General features: G+C 59.4%; 2 protein-coding genes across 3 annotated transcripts; both read left to right on the top strand.

Moving 5' to 3' along the window:
- Window positions 1–434: 434 nt before the first annotated feature.
- Window positions 435–6370, top strand: AZIN2 (antizyme inhibitor 2). Of its 2 annotated transcripts, XM_032709940.1 has the most exons (12): window positions 435–595; window positions 754–866; window positions 1918–2092; window positions 2169–2342; window positions 3061–3233; window positions 3671–3802; window positions 4121–4286; window positions 4405–4567; window positions 4642–4754; window positions 4962–5176; window positions 5526–5738; window positions 6187–6370. In XM_032709940.1, exons 3-11 carry the CDS (start codon window positions 1994–1996, stop codon window positions 5665–5667), a joined length of 1377 nt encoding a protein of 458 aa, XP_032565831.1. In that variant the 5' UTR covers window positions 435–595; window positions 754–866; window positions 1918–1993; the 3' UTR covers window positions 5668–5738; window positions 6187–6370. The 2 variants fall into 2 exon arrangements, with proteins under 2 accessions (XP_032565831.1, XP_032565832.1); XM_032709941.1 differs by lacking the exon at window positions 754–866.
- An 838-nt stretch (window positions 6371–7208) lies between these two features.
- On the top strand, window positions 7209–8669 carry NDUFS5 (NADH:ubiquinone oxidoreductase subunit S5). The gene is made up of 2 exons (XM_032709946.1): window positions 7209–7526; window positions 8457–8669. The coding sequence occupies exons 1-2, from the start codon at window positions 7311–7313 to the stop codon at window positions 8559–8561; spliced, it is 321 nt and encodes a 106-aa protein (XP_032565837.1). The 5' UTR covers window positions 7209–7310; the 3' UTR covers window positions 8562–8669.
- Window positions 8670–12599: the final 3930 nt, after the last annotated feature.

Here is a 12599-nt window from a genome sequence, read left to right as displayed (position 1 = left end):
AGATGAAGCACCTCCATTTATGGCAGAGCTGTACCTGCTGCCAGGGAACCCACCGAAGCTGGCAGCACCTCAGCAAGGGCAGGATCAGTCCCTGACATCTTCCCAACGACCTCCCGCCTGCCCCGCTGGAGTCCCAGCCAAACAGGCACTGCAGGGAGCCTGGTTTCCCTGGCAGCAGCATTTCAGAGGTATTTTGGGCTCTCTTCCCCCTGAAGGTCCTCGTGCACAGGATGCACAGCCTCGTGAGGTGGCCCCGCAGCAGGGCCGGGCTGGGATGAGCTGGGCTGGGTGAGAATCCGGGGTGACTCCCGGGGCAGCCTGAGAGGGGGTGGGTGAGGTGGGGGAACGTTCTCCAAGAGGGATGCAGGATGCTCAGAGGCAGCTCAGCCAATAGGGTCGCTGGATTTGGTTGTCATGGTTACGGTTGGGAGGCAGAGCAGGGAGGGAGTGCTGGGAGAGAAGGGGTGCAGAGCTCCTCCATCCTCTGCAGGGGCTCAGGAAGGGCAGGGAGCTGGGGCAGGACAAACAGCCACTGCTGGGACCGGTTTGTTCTCTCGGGAGACCCATGGCAGAATCTGTTTAAATGCCTTCTGAGGTAAGGGGGCTTTGGGGGGGCTTTGAGGGGAAATTGCCTGGCACAGTGAGGAGGAGGCTGGTGAGGGATACCTGTGGCTGCTGAGTTTTGGGGATGGTGGGTGGAGGGTGCTGTTGTTGCCCCTCTCCCTCGCTAACCCCGTCACTGCTTCTCCCCAGAGCCCCCAAACTCCCAGCAACAGCCAAACCTCAGGGTGCTGTGGGAGCTCTGCATTCCTCAGGGAGCCCCCTGGCAGCACGTCTGAGCACCTGGGAGGGAGAACTGGGCCGTGGTAAGGAGGGGGTGTCCCAGGCTGGGCCACATGTTCCGACAGGAATGACCCACTTCACTGCTTCCGTGCCCCATCCTGGTGGGCTGGGTGCTGCTTAGTGATGGGATGGGAAGGGTAAAGCTGGAGCAGTTGCTCTCCTTTCCTGAGTATGAGGCTCTAAGAGCTTTAAAAATATGTTTTTTCACCTCATTCCCCAGCTCTGGAATTCGCTGGTGGGGCTTGCTCAATGCATTACAACATCCTGCTGCGCCGGGGTCAGTGTGGTCTTTCTCCCAGTGCCTCCCCCAAAATGTTGTCAGTAGGTGTCTGTGGGGAGGAGGTGCAGTGCTGCTCTGAGAAATGAAACCTCTGTCTCCTACTCCCTTCAGACCAGAGAGACCATGTTCCTGTAAGAGCCCTGGAGCTAGACCTGGATTATCAGAGTGGAAATGTTCCCTGCTGTGTTGTCAGCTCGGGGCAGGAGATTGTTAAAGTGTGTGAGCTTAAAGGTAAAGCTCTGCTAGGATGAGCCAGGAAACTCTGTGCAGCTTAACTGTCCCCTGGTTCCACACCCTGTGTCATGAAAGAGCCGTGGATCCACAGCAGGGATCCAGATTGTCCTCAGGTCGGGCAGTGTCAGCAAGGGGTCTGTGCTCTGCCTCCTTTTTCCCAGGGCTTGTGTGCCTGGGAAAACGGGTCCATGAGAGTGGAAACCATAAGGGATCCTCGCCACAGCAGATCCAGCTACATTCCAGAGCGTGAAGGGACATGTCCTGGCGCATAAAGGCCTCCATCCTCTTCGCAGTGCAGTTGGCTTTGTTGTTGAACTGCTGCTGATGGAGACAAGGCTGCTGTGTGCCAAAACACAGCTCTGAGCTGCAGAGAAATGTGTCTCCTCCCCCAAAAGAAGATGCTTTAACCCACAGGAGGGCTCTGCTGAGGCGCTGCTTTGGAGCAGAGCAGCACAGAGCTCTGCCCAGGGCAGTGCTACCATGGGAGGGATGGATGGGGAGCACCCCGGGGTGCTGATGAAGCTTCTGGACCCTGCCCTTAATATTCCTTCTTTTTCCGGTGTGTTGCTTTCTTAGAATCTATACCCTACTCAAGGAGGCTTTAAATGAGCATCATCACACCCTGAACATCCCACCATGAACGGGTACCTGAATGAATCCAATTTCCTGATGGTGGAGGAGGGTTTCACCACCAGGGACCTCCTGGAGAACCTCCTCGGGGAGCTGTGCCAGGGGGTAAGGGCTGGTTCTCTGCTTCCCCCCTTACAAGAGGCACTCATGGAAGCTTCTGCTTACTCCAGCTTTCTCCTAGAGCGACCAGCAAGCCTTCTTCGTGGCAGACCTCGGGGACGTTGTGAAGAAGCACCTGCATTTCCTGAAGGCCCTGCCCCGGGTGAAACCCTATTTCCCAGTTAAATGCAACAGCAGTGAAGGAGTGATTCGGCTGCTGGCAGAGCTGGGGGCAGGCTTTGCCTGTGCCAACAAGGTAAGGATGTGGGAGGACAGCTCCAAGTGAGCATCCTACAAGCATTTGTGGGAGAGTGGCAGAGCTCACCCTCCTTTCCTAAGTCTCCACTCAGTAGGTGACATTTACAGGGGCAGGAGTCTCCCTCTGCTGTCAAAAGTCTATTGGCACAGCCCATAAATCCCTGTCCTCTGTCTGGTGACCCAGGCTTTCCCTTTGACCAACATTCCTGCCTCTGGAGCTGGTGTCTTGGCTGGCAGGCTTGGCTGGTGGCACGGCACACCCCTGGGGTGCCACTGCCAGAGCCATCCAACTCTTGCTTTCTTTAAGGATGAGGCTAAAGCTCCCTGTTCCCTCCTCCTCGTCATTTGCAATAGCCAGATTTCCAGGGAGGAGCCAAATTAAGCCACTGACTTGTACATAATGAAATAAGATGTGTTTCCAGGAAGAGAAAGTGCAAGCGTTGTCACAGCACAGACCAGGGGTCACATGCCAACCCTACGCCAGCTAAACCCACCTGTTTCCTCTCCTGGTCTCATGCTGTTTTAAACACCTTCCCACAGTCTGTCCTTGCCTGGACAAAGTCCACTGTGATGCCTTTGAGCTCTTGTAGCTTTTCCTTGGAAAAGCCCAGGCCGCAACGCTGACGCTTTGCCCTCCCCAGTGCTGCAAGCTGGACAAGACCCAGGGCTGGTGGTGGCCATGGGGACCTTCCTGAGTGTGTTCCCTGTCCCTGCAGGCTGAGATCACGCGGGTTCAAGGCATTGGAGTCCCAGCTGACAGGATCTTCTACAGCAGCCCCTGCAAGCAGGTTGCCCACATCAGATACGCGGCCAAACACGGGGTGCAGCTGATGACCTTCGACAACGAGGTGGAGCTGAGCAAGGTGGCCAGGAGCCACCCCCGTGCCAGGTGGGTGCCTGGCAGCACCATTAGAGGGGCAGCTGGAGGAGGAGCTGGGCAGGGGGCAGTGGGGTGCTACGGGGGCTGAAGAGGAGGTTGTAGAAGGTTGGTGTCGGTCTCTTCTCCCAGGTGACAAGCGATAGGACAAGAGGGAAGAGCCTCAAGTTGTGCCAGGGGAGGTTTAGATTGGATATTTGGAAAAATTTGATCACTGAAAGGGTGGTCAGGCACTGCAACAGGCTGCCCGGGGAAGTGGTGGAATCACTATCCCTGGAAGTGTTCAAAAAACATGTAGATGTGGCACTTGGAGAAATGGGTTAGTGGTGGGCTTGGCAGTGCTGGGTTAATGGTTGGACTCGGTGATCTCAGAGGGCTTTTTTGGCCTTAATGATTCCATGACCCTGTGATTCCAAGCCCCTTCAACACCGTGTGGCTTTGCTGTGCAGGATGTTGTTGGGGATCACTGCTGACTCCAGCCCTTCTGCCCACCCGAGCATGACATTTGGGACCACGCTCAAATCCTGCCGGCACCTGCTGGAGGCAGCGAAGGAGCAGGCTGTGGAGGTGGTTGGCATCAGGTACAGCACGTGGTTCTTCTTCCAGAGGGGTGCTCAGCCCCTGTGGATCGGGATATGGGGAGCTCTGCCCTGCTGGAACAACACAGTGCTCCACGGAGCCACCAGGAGTGAGGTGAAGGCAGGGATTTGCAGGGGTTCACATTGTTGGGGCAGGTTTGACCCTAAGAAAGGCTTTTTGGGGCTCTGTGAGTCTGTCCAGGTGGTCTGGCTTGGGGTGGTGTGTGGGATGCACAGAGCTGCCGCCAGTGGGTGACAATCCCGGTGCTGTCACTCTCTGGGGACAGTCAAACCCTGATGAAATGGGGTCTGTGCCCTCAGCTTCCACCTTGGGGGCCGTGGGCTGGAGCCCCAGGCCTTCGCTCAGGCCGTGGCTGCAGCACAGCTGGTGTTTGACATGGGCACAGAGCTGGGCTACCAGATGCACCTCCTGGACATCGGCGGGGGCTTCCCCGGCACCGAGGACACCAGAGCCCGGTTCGAAGAGGTACCACAGCCCCCAGCACCTGCCCTCAGCAGGCACAGAGCGAGCCTGGAGGCTCTCCCTGGGTCTGGCTCGCTGTGAAATCCCTCTGTCCAAGAGGGTACTTCTTCCTCCCACACAGATTGCTGCCGTGGTAAACTCTGCCTTGGACTTGTACTTCCCGGATGGCTCCGGGGTGGAGATTGTTGCCAGACCAGGGCGGTACTACGTCACCTCCGCCTTCACCTTCGCTGTCAGCATCACTGCCCTGGAAGAGGTCCCCATGGAGCAGCCTGGCTCTGATGGTAGGTGGGACAGTGGGACAGGCCCACCTGTGTGCCCGAGCCCCCCCTGAGCCCTCTCCTTGCTCCCCTTCCAGAGGAGGAGTCCGGCAGCAGGAAGAGCCTCGTGTATCACCTCAACGATGGCATCTACGGCGCCTTCAGCTGCCTCCTGTTCGACAGCCCCTGCCCCAGGCCTCGGCTGCACAAGGTGAGGGGGTTTGCCCAGCCTGGGGAGAGCCCAGAGGGTCCCTCACCTTGTGTGGCATCACCTCATGCCAGAAGGGAGCAGACTGTGGGGAAGCTGTAGCCAGCCCATGGGCTCCGGGGGTTGGACCTTTGGGATGGGTGGAGATGAGACAGGTCACTGTGACACTGGGACATCCTCATCCCCGTGGCTGCTCTCTGTCCACCCCAGAGACCCTGCCCAGAGCACCCCTCCCACAGCAGCAGCCTCAGGGGCCCCCCTGGCCACGCCGAGGATCGCATCGCCGACGGGCTGGAGCTGCCCGAGCTGCACGTCGGGGACTGGCTGCTCTTTGGGAACATGGGGGCCTACACCATCCCAGCCTCATCCCAGCTCGGGGGGTGTCCCCAGCCACACGTCACCTACGCCATGTCCCGCATGGCCTGGTAAGAGACGGTCAGAGTGGGGGGACAGGGCTGGGTCCTGCGGGGTGGGAGATGCCGCTTTCCCTCCTCCACCGGGGCTCTTCGCCCGAGGAAAAGGGTTAAATCTGAGTCCCAGAGCCCTGAAAATTCAGGGTTAAAACCTGGCCTCAGAGGCAAAACTCCTATTCTTTTAAATGTTGGCAAACTTGAGCCTGTTTTTCGCTGGGGAAGCCACGGGCAGCTCACCTCTGGCTGTTGTTCTGTTGGGGGGGATGTGAGAACCCCGGAGATTCCCCTTCCCTGGGCCCACCCCCTTCACAAGGGGCTGCTCCTTCCCCCTTGCTCCCCCTCGGGTGTCTCCCACTTGCAGGAAAGCCGTCCAGCTCTTCCAGGGAAAGCCCCTCCAGGCAGAAGACGACCGTGAGAGCCTCTGCACCCCCCTGTCCTGCGGCTGGGAGATGGCAGAGACCCTCTGTGTCCCCCCGGTCTTCGCTCCCACCGGCATCATCTGAGCAGGGATGGCACAGGGAGGGGAGGACCCATGGTGGGGAAGGGCCCCGGGGTGGTACTGGTGTGGGGAAAGGTCCTGCAGCAGTACCAGGGTGAGGGGGAAGGTCCCATGGTAGTACCAGGGGGATAAAGGTCCCACAACAGTACCAGGGGTGGGAAAGATCCCGCAGTGGGAAAGGTCCCACGGTGGGAAAGGTCCCATCATGATACCAGGGTGGATGAAGATCCCACAGCAGTACCCAGGGGTGGAAAAATCCCCCAGTGGAAAAGGTGCCACAGTGGTACCAGTAGGGGAAAGGTCCCACAGCAGTACCAGGGGGTGAAAAGGTCCTGCAGTGGGAAAGGTCCCGTGGTGGTACGAACGGGGGGTAAAGATCCCATGGCAGCACCTGGCAGGGAAAAATCCACCAGTGGGAAAGGTCCCAAAGTGGTACCAGAGAGGGAAAGGTCCCCTGGCTGTACAGGAGGAGGGAAATGTCCCATGGTGGTACCAGGAGGGAAAAGGTCCTGCAGTGGCAAAGGTCTCATGGTGGTACTGGAGGAGGGAAAGGTCCCACGGTGGGAAAGGTCCCCTGGCAGCACCAGGGGGAAGGAGGTGCCCTCCTACTGCTGCCACCGCCCCGCTCCACTCTCCCTGGGACTGCACTGGGAACTTCGAAGTAAATCCTGTCCCATGGATCCTGTCCCATAAATCCTGCTCCTCCAGCTCGTGCAGAGTGTGTTTGGCAGGTGGGCGGGGGGTGCCCAGCAGGTTTGGGCTCTTGTTTTAGGAGGGATGGTAATAGCTGGTGTCCAGCGTGGCCCGGGGGGGCGGATGAGGGAGCCTCTGGCTCCCCCTCCACACCCCGTGCGGGAGGCAGCGCAGAATCTGTCTGCAATCAGCATTTTAATGAGGTTTTGCTCATTAGGGAGGGCGGGGCTGTTCACCCAAACCTTGTCCGGGCATCCGGAGGGAGCCCTGGGATTTTGGGGGCACGGAAATAGGGGGGTGGGTTTGGGATGTGGGTGTCACTGCGGGGAAGACCCATCTCCCAGGTTCCCGAGGTCCCCTCAGCCCTAAGGAAGGCTCCTGTCCTGGGGTGTGTGCGGGGGTCCTGCACAGGACAGCACCTCTGAGACCTTGAAAGCCAGGGACTGGGAGAACTGGGGGGCACTGGGAGCCCTGGGAGGACACTGAGAGGACACTGGGAGGATATGGAGCACTGGGAGAGCACTGGGAGGACACTGGGAGCCCTGGGAGAAGGAGGACACTGGGAGGACACTGGGAACACTGGGAGGGCACTAGGAGCGCTGAAAAGACACTGGGATGACAGTGGGAGTACTTGAATGACACTGGGAGCACTGGGAGGGCACTGGAAGGACAGTGGGAGGACACTGGGAGCACTGGGAACTCTTGAGCGCGGCCGCCAGGGGGCGCTGGGGCGCGGCGAGCAGCGTGTCCTCCGCCCCGCCAGAGGGCGCTGCAGCGCGCGGGGCGCCGCTCCTGCCTCCCCTCTCTGTCCCCTCCCAGCCGCAAAGCGCGACGCGGTGTCGCGCTTGGAGTCGCGCTTGGCGGCGGCGGCGTCGCGCGAGGCCGGTGAAGGACGGGCCGGGGGAGGGCCAGGGGTTTCGTGACAGCGGCCGTGTCGCGACAGAGCGCGCAGCCATGCCCTTCTGGGACCTGCAGAAGCAACTGGGCATCGACGTGGACACCTGGCTGCTGCGGCAGAGCATGCCGCAGCCGAACCGCAGGGCCGCCGCGTGCCACGCCTTCGAGCGCGAGTGGGTAGAGTGCGGGCACGGGATAGGCCGGACGCGCGCCCAACGCGAGTGCCAGCCCGAGTACGAGGACTTCATGGAGTGCATGATGCACACCAAGCTGGTGGGTCAGCGCGGGGCTCGGGGGAGGGCGGGGGACGCCGGGCTGGGAGGGACAGGGAGGGATCTGGGGGGTCCTGACAAAGGGGCACCAGGTTCTGGGGAGGGACATGGGGGTGTCCGGGCCGAGGGGGGACACGGGGGGCACGGGAGGGGGGGGGAGAGGACATGGGGGTCACGGGGATGTGGAGGGTCCTGATAAGGAGGGGGGGGGGGCACTGGGTCACCAAGGTCCGGGGAGGGACATGGGGGGCCCCAAGAGTCTGGAGGGTCCTAATTAAGAGGAGGGGAGGGGGTATGGGGGGCCTGAGGGAGGCACGGGGTGAGTACAGAGGTCTCTGGGGGGCCCTCACAAATAGGGGTGAAAGGGGGGGGCACGGGAGCACCAGGGGAGGGGGCTGAAAGCACCTGAAGTGCTGGGTCAGACTGGGGAGGGGGTGCTGAGGGTCCTGGGTAAGGTCTGGAGAAGGTCTGGGGGCTCCAGCCCGGGGGGGAGAAGGGGGATTGGGGTGGGTTCTGGACCCCCAACAGCCCCTTCCCCAAGGGGTCTGGTGGCTGCAGGAGCCCAGAGAAGCTACGGCTGCCCCATCCCTGGAAGTGTCCAAGGCCAGGTTGGAGCAGCCTGGGATGGTGGAAGGTGTCCCTGCCCATGGCAGGGGTTGGAATGGGATGGGCTTGAGGGTCCCTTCCCAACCCAAACCACCCTGGGATTGGGGTCAGCCACTGGAGGAAATCCTGTCTGGCCAAAACCATCGGGCTGAAAACTCAAATTATCATCAGCTCTAAAACGTGCTGCAGCATCCTGAAAGCCCCGAGGTTTTTGGGAAGAGGCTCCAGCCCGGCTGAGGAGCACCCAGGGCAGGGTTAATGTGGGTTCCACGACCTGCCCTGGGGACCCCCTGAGAGCTGTGACACCCCTCTGTGTCCCTGCCAGGCCAAGAGGCTCCAGACCATCCTGCAGCAGCGGGACAAGATGATCAAGGAAGGGAAGTACACCCCACCTGACTACCACCAGGGCAAGGAGGACTCCAGGCCGTGATTCCCGGGGTCCTGACGTGGAATTCCTGCGGGAAGCAAACCCACAGGACACAGGGGTGGGCAGTGACCCCACGCATCACTCGAGCAGTAAATATCCCTTTGGAATGTCTCCTTGGCTCTGTCGTTTCTTTTCTGGGGGAGTAAAACCCGGTGTGAGGGGCTCTCCCTGCAGCTGATTTCCCTGAGGGGGATTTGGGACACCCTAAAACACCAGAGAGGGGCTGGGAATGTTGCCCTTGAGGGGGTCAAATGCCCCTGGAGCTGGAGGGAGCTGTGGGCTGTCCCTGTGTGCTGGCAGCCTGTCCCTCCTGCAGGAAAGGGATTTCTGCTGGAAATGACAGAAGAGTTGGAAAAAATGCCAAAAAAGTCTCATCAACCATCCAAGCTCGTCCCGCAAAACTGGGCTGTTCCCAGTCACTCTCCAGCTGTGTGAGGTGAAAAATGAATCAAACACCTCTTTTCCACATGGATTTGGGGTGGAAGGGGATGGAGCTGAGTTCTCTCCTGCCCTCTCACTGTGTGGGAGGCAGGTTTCTTCCCTGGAGGCTTTGAAATCCCGTGTGTCAGCAGGATCCATGGAGTGCTGCAGTGGGCGGGGGGGTTGTCCCTCCCAGGGGGAGCTTTTCCTTCCATTCCCTCCAAATCCTGCTCGATTTTAGGACAACACTGAAGCAGGTGAATCCCTGGAAATGGAGAGGGGCCGGATTTGTGCTTTAATCCGTGTTTTTAATCCTGGTGGTGGTGGAGTTGGTGCTGGATCTGGGATGCAGGGGGAGCCTGTGGGTTTCCCGATCCTAACAAATCCCCACACTGGGTGACAGAGGCTGATCCAAGTGTGGTGGAACCTCCAGCAGCAGGTGACAGGAGGGGAATTCCCCTGGGAATACCCCTCCCAGGGCACAGGGATCCCTCCTGGGAGCAGAACAGGCTCCTGAAGCCCTGATTCCAGGCACAGACCTGGAATTGCTGCACACTCAGATACGAGGGGTCACAGCTGGGTGCTGTGTTTTCAGGGCTCTGCCCAACCTCTGAGCCATCCTGGGGTGTCCAGGGTTGGAACCTTAACCAGGAAAGCTCCATTATTTCCAGAGAGTCCCCTGGAAGAAGCACTTCCCTGGATTTCACCCTGTTTCCACACGGGCTGTGGCAACCACGGCCTCGCAGGTGCTGTCCCAGCAGGATTTCACCTTCTTTGGGGATTTCTGCAGCTCCTCATCCAGCTCCTCTCCCGTAGCTCTCTCCAAACCAGCCTTCCCGAGTGCTGCTGGGAGGTTTCTCCCTTCCCCCAGGGCCCAGATGGATCCATTGCTCCAGCCCAGATGGATTCCCTGCGCTCGAGCTGAGTCACGGCTGGGGACGGAGGTGCAATTCCCCCCCTGGCAGAGCCTCAAATTCTGGGTCTGGGTTCAAATCCTCCGAGCCAGGGGTAAGGATGTCAGCACTAGGGTGGATCTCTGCATTCCAAATGTGAAAGGAGGCGGGAGGGAGCTCCTGGGGTGGGAAACACAGGAGGGATGTGGGAGCAGTGTGAGGAAACGGGCAGAAACGTGGATGGTTTCAGGTGGAAAGGCCCTGGGGGGCTGAGGAGCTGCCAGAGCTGCCAGAACAAGTAAATGATGGATAAAGAGGGAAAATTGTGCTGGGCATGGAAGTGGAACAGTGACACGTGAGCCATTGGCCATGGACTTATTTATCCACAGGGAATAGTTGTCCTGGAGGGATCTGGGAGGAGGAGAGGGCGGAGGGGATGGGACTGTGTGGATGGAGGGGGTGTGGGGACCCACATGGCACCTCCAGGAAGCACCCAGCAGGGTTGAGCTGTTCCAGGACCACGATTTCCCAGGATCAGCCCCTGGGTTCCACTCAGGGATGGAAATTCGGGAAGCGAGGCCAGCCAAGAGGTCAAACCTTTGTGTCCCCCGTGCCATGTCTGAACCCCCCCAGTTGTTCATTATCATGATGGTTAATTATGCTTCCCTTTCCCAGAGAGACATTGTGTACTGTGGAGAGACCGGGAATGTGGAGGAGGCTTTGGGAAGCAGCAGGATCGCAGGGTCTGCCTCAGGAATGACTCTTCTGGTGGCGGCTTGACTGTGACAGTCCTTACCTTGGTGGCATCACAGACCCCTCCCGAGTTGGATGTGAAGGCTGGTGGCAACTGGAGCCACACCACAGCACGGGCTGGTGCTCCCAGGAGTTGCTGGTTGGGGGAAAAAAACCCCCAACTAATCCTGTGACTGGGAAGGGTTGCTTTTCCAGGGAGAGGGGAAAAAAAAAAACAACCGGGCTCAGCAAAAAGCCTGGCAGCCTGCTGGTGGTGAGGGTGACTCATCCCGCCGAGCGGTCCAGATGTCTGAGGGAATATTGGGATGTATCTGAGCACTCCTGGCTCCCGAGTGGCTCTTTAGAGCCGCTCAAAACCTAATTGCTCTGATTGCTCTGGCGATCGGTGCTATAGCAGCCAAGGGCACACGGAGCGCACCCGGGGCCGGGAGGATCCATTTGCCGGTAGTTAAAAGCTCTGTCAGGAATTTCGGCCAACAAAGGGACTAATCAAAGGCTTTGATGAAAACGATCAAGTTCGTGGAGAGATAAAAAAAAAAACAAACCAATCGTCCCAGCTCTGGTGGGAGGAGAGCGTGGCTGAGGCTCTGGGCAGTGAGATCGAAAATGGGTCCCATGCTCCCGACCGAGTTCCCCCGGGCAAAGGGATTTGGAGCATCCTCGGCTTCGGAATGTGGTTCACCACAGAGCCCTGAACAAGATCCATTCCCAGCCTGTAGTAATTCCAAATTTACATTTTGCTCTTTGCCTTTTTTGTCGTCTTTTTGGCGCGGGGTGTTGCCACGTCCCCGGCTGGGTGGGAGGCACTGGGGGCTGGGCTGGGGTGGGAGATCTCCGTGGGGAGACTGCTGCTGTCGGCACGGCCTCAACCGGGCAGGAGGTGGTGAGGGAAGAGCTCGTCTCTGCTCTCCCAGCACCATCCCTTCCCTTATCCCCATTTTCCTATAACCCCCAGCCACCAGGAGTGGGAGTTGAGGTTCTGGGGTTTGGGTGAGCCCCCCACTCCTGCAGCACCCTCAGCCCTGGATGTTCCAGGAGCCCAGGCAGCATCTGCAGCTCCTCTGCCTTGAAGAAGGGGAATAAACAACTCTTGGGAGATGAATAATTTATCAAAAGTCGAGTGAAAAGGCAGGTTTTATCCCTGGGCTTGGGCGAAGGTTTTAATGAGGGAGAGAGGACAAACCCAGGGGCAGAGCCATGTGCTGACTGATTCTCACCAGGAGACATCCCCCTGCAGCCCTGTGGGTGCCCAAGGCCTCGGCACCCTGGGGTGGGTGTCCCAGGGGTCCCCACCTTCCTGCTGTGCAGCACAGGAATGGGAGATCAAATGATTTAGGGATGATCCCCCTGCCCACCTCTCCTCTTCCACGTGAAATAACAGTTCCCTGTCTCCACGTAGGCAAAACAACACAAGATCTTAACCCAGATCCGCAGCACGAATAATCCAGCACCCCCTGGTGCTGCAAGGGATTTTGGGAAACGTGTTTCAGGTGTGAGATCCACACAGGCTGGAACAGGCACCATCTCCCGGCCGCCCTCACTCCTCCAGGATTCAACAGGACTCGGATTGGCCGAGTTTGCTCCCAGAGCACCGTGAGGGAGGAGGCTGGAGCCAGGCTGGTGACACTGAGCACGGGGTGACGGAGGGACACATCACCCAGAACCAGCACCGGCCTCCCCACAAGTGCTGTGAACCCTGTGCCACGTCCTGAGGGCAGGTGGTGCCTGGTCAGCGTGGAGTGACCAAGGGTGTCACAGCATCACCCTGGTGTGAGCCAGGGGCTGGGCTGTCCATGGCTGGGCTCACAGGGCCATCAGGTCTGTCACCTCTGTCACCTCCCTGCTCTGCAGACACGTGGCTGAGCCGCCCAACCCGTCTGGGAGCTTCAGGAATGGTGCGAGTGGCGTCTGGTTCTTCAGGCACTTCCCTCCTCCCAGCGTGTCTGAGGCCTCTGGCGCTGGTGGGATGAACCTT

The sequence above is a fragment of the Chiroxiphia lanceolata genome, chromosome 24, assembly GCF_009829145.1.
Source record: "Chiroxiphia lanceolata isolate bChiLan1 chromosome 24, bChiLan1.pri, whole genome shotgun sequence".
Classification (NCBI taxonomy): Eukaryota; Metazoa; Chordata; class Aves; order Passeriformes; family Pipridae; genus Chiroxiphia; species Chiroxiphia lanceolata.
This window is presented reverse-complemented; position numbering and strand designations above follow the sequence as displayed.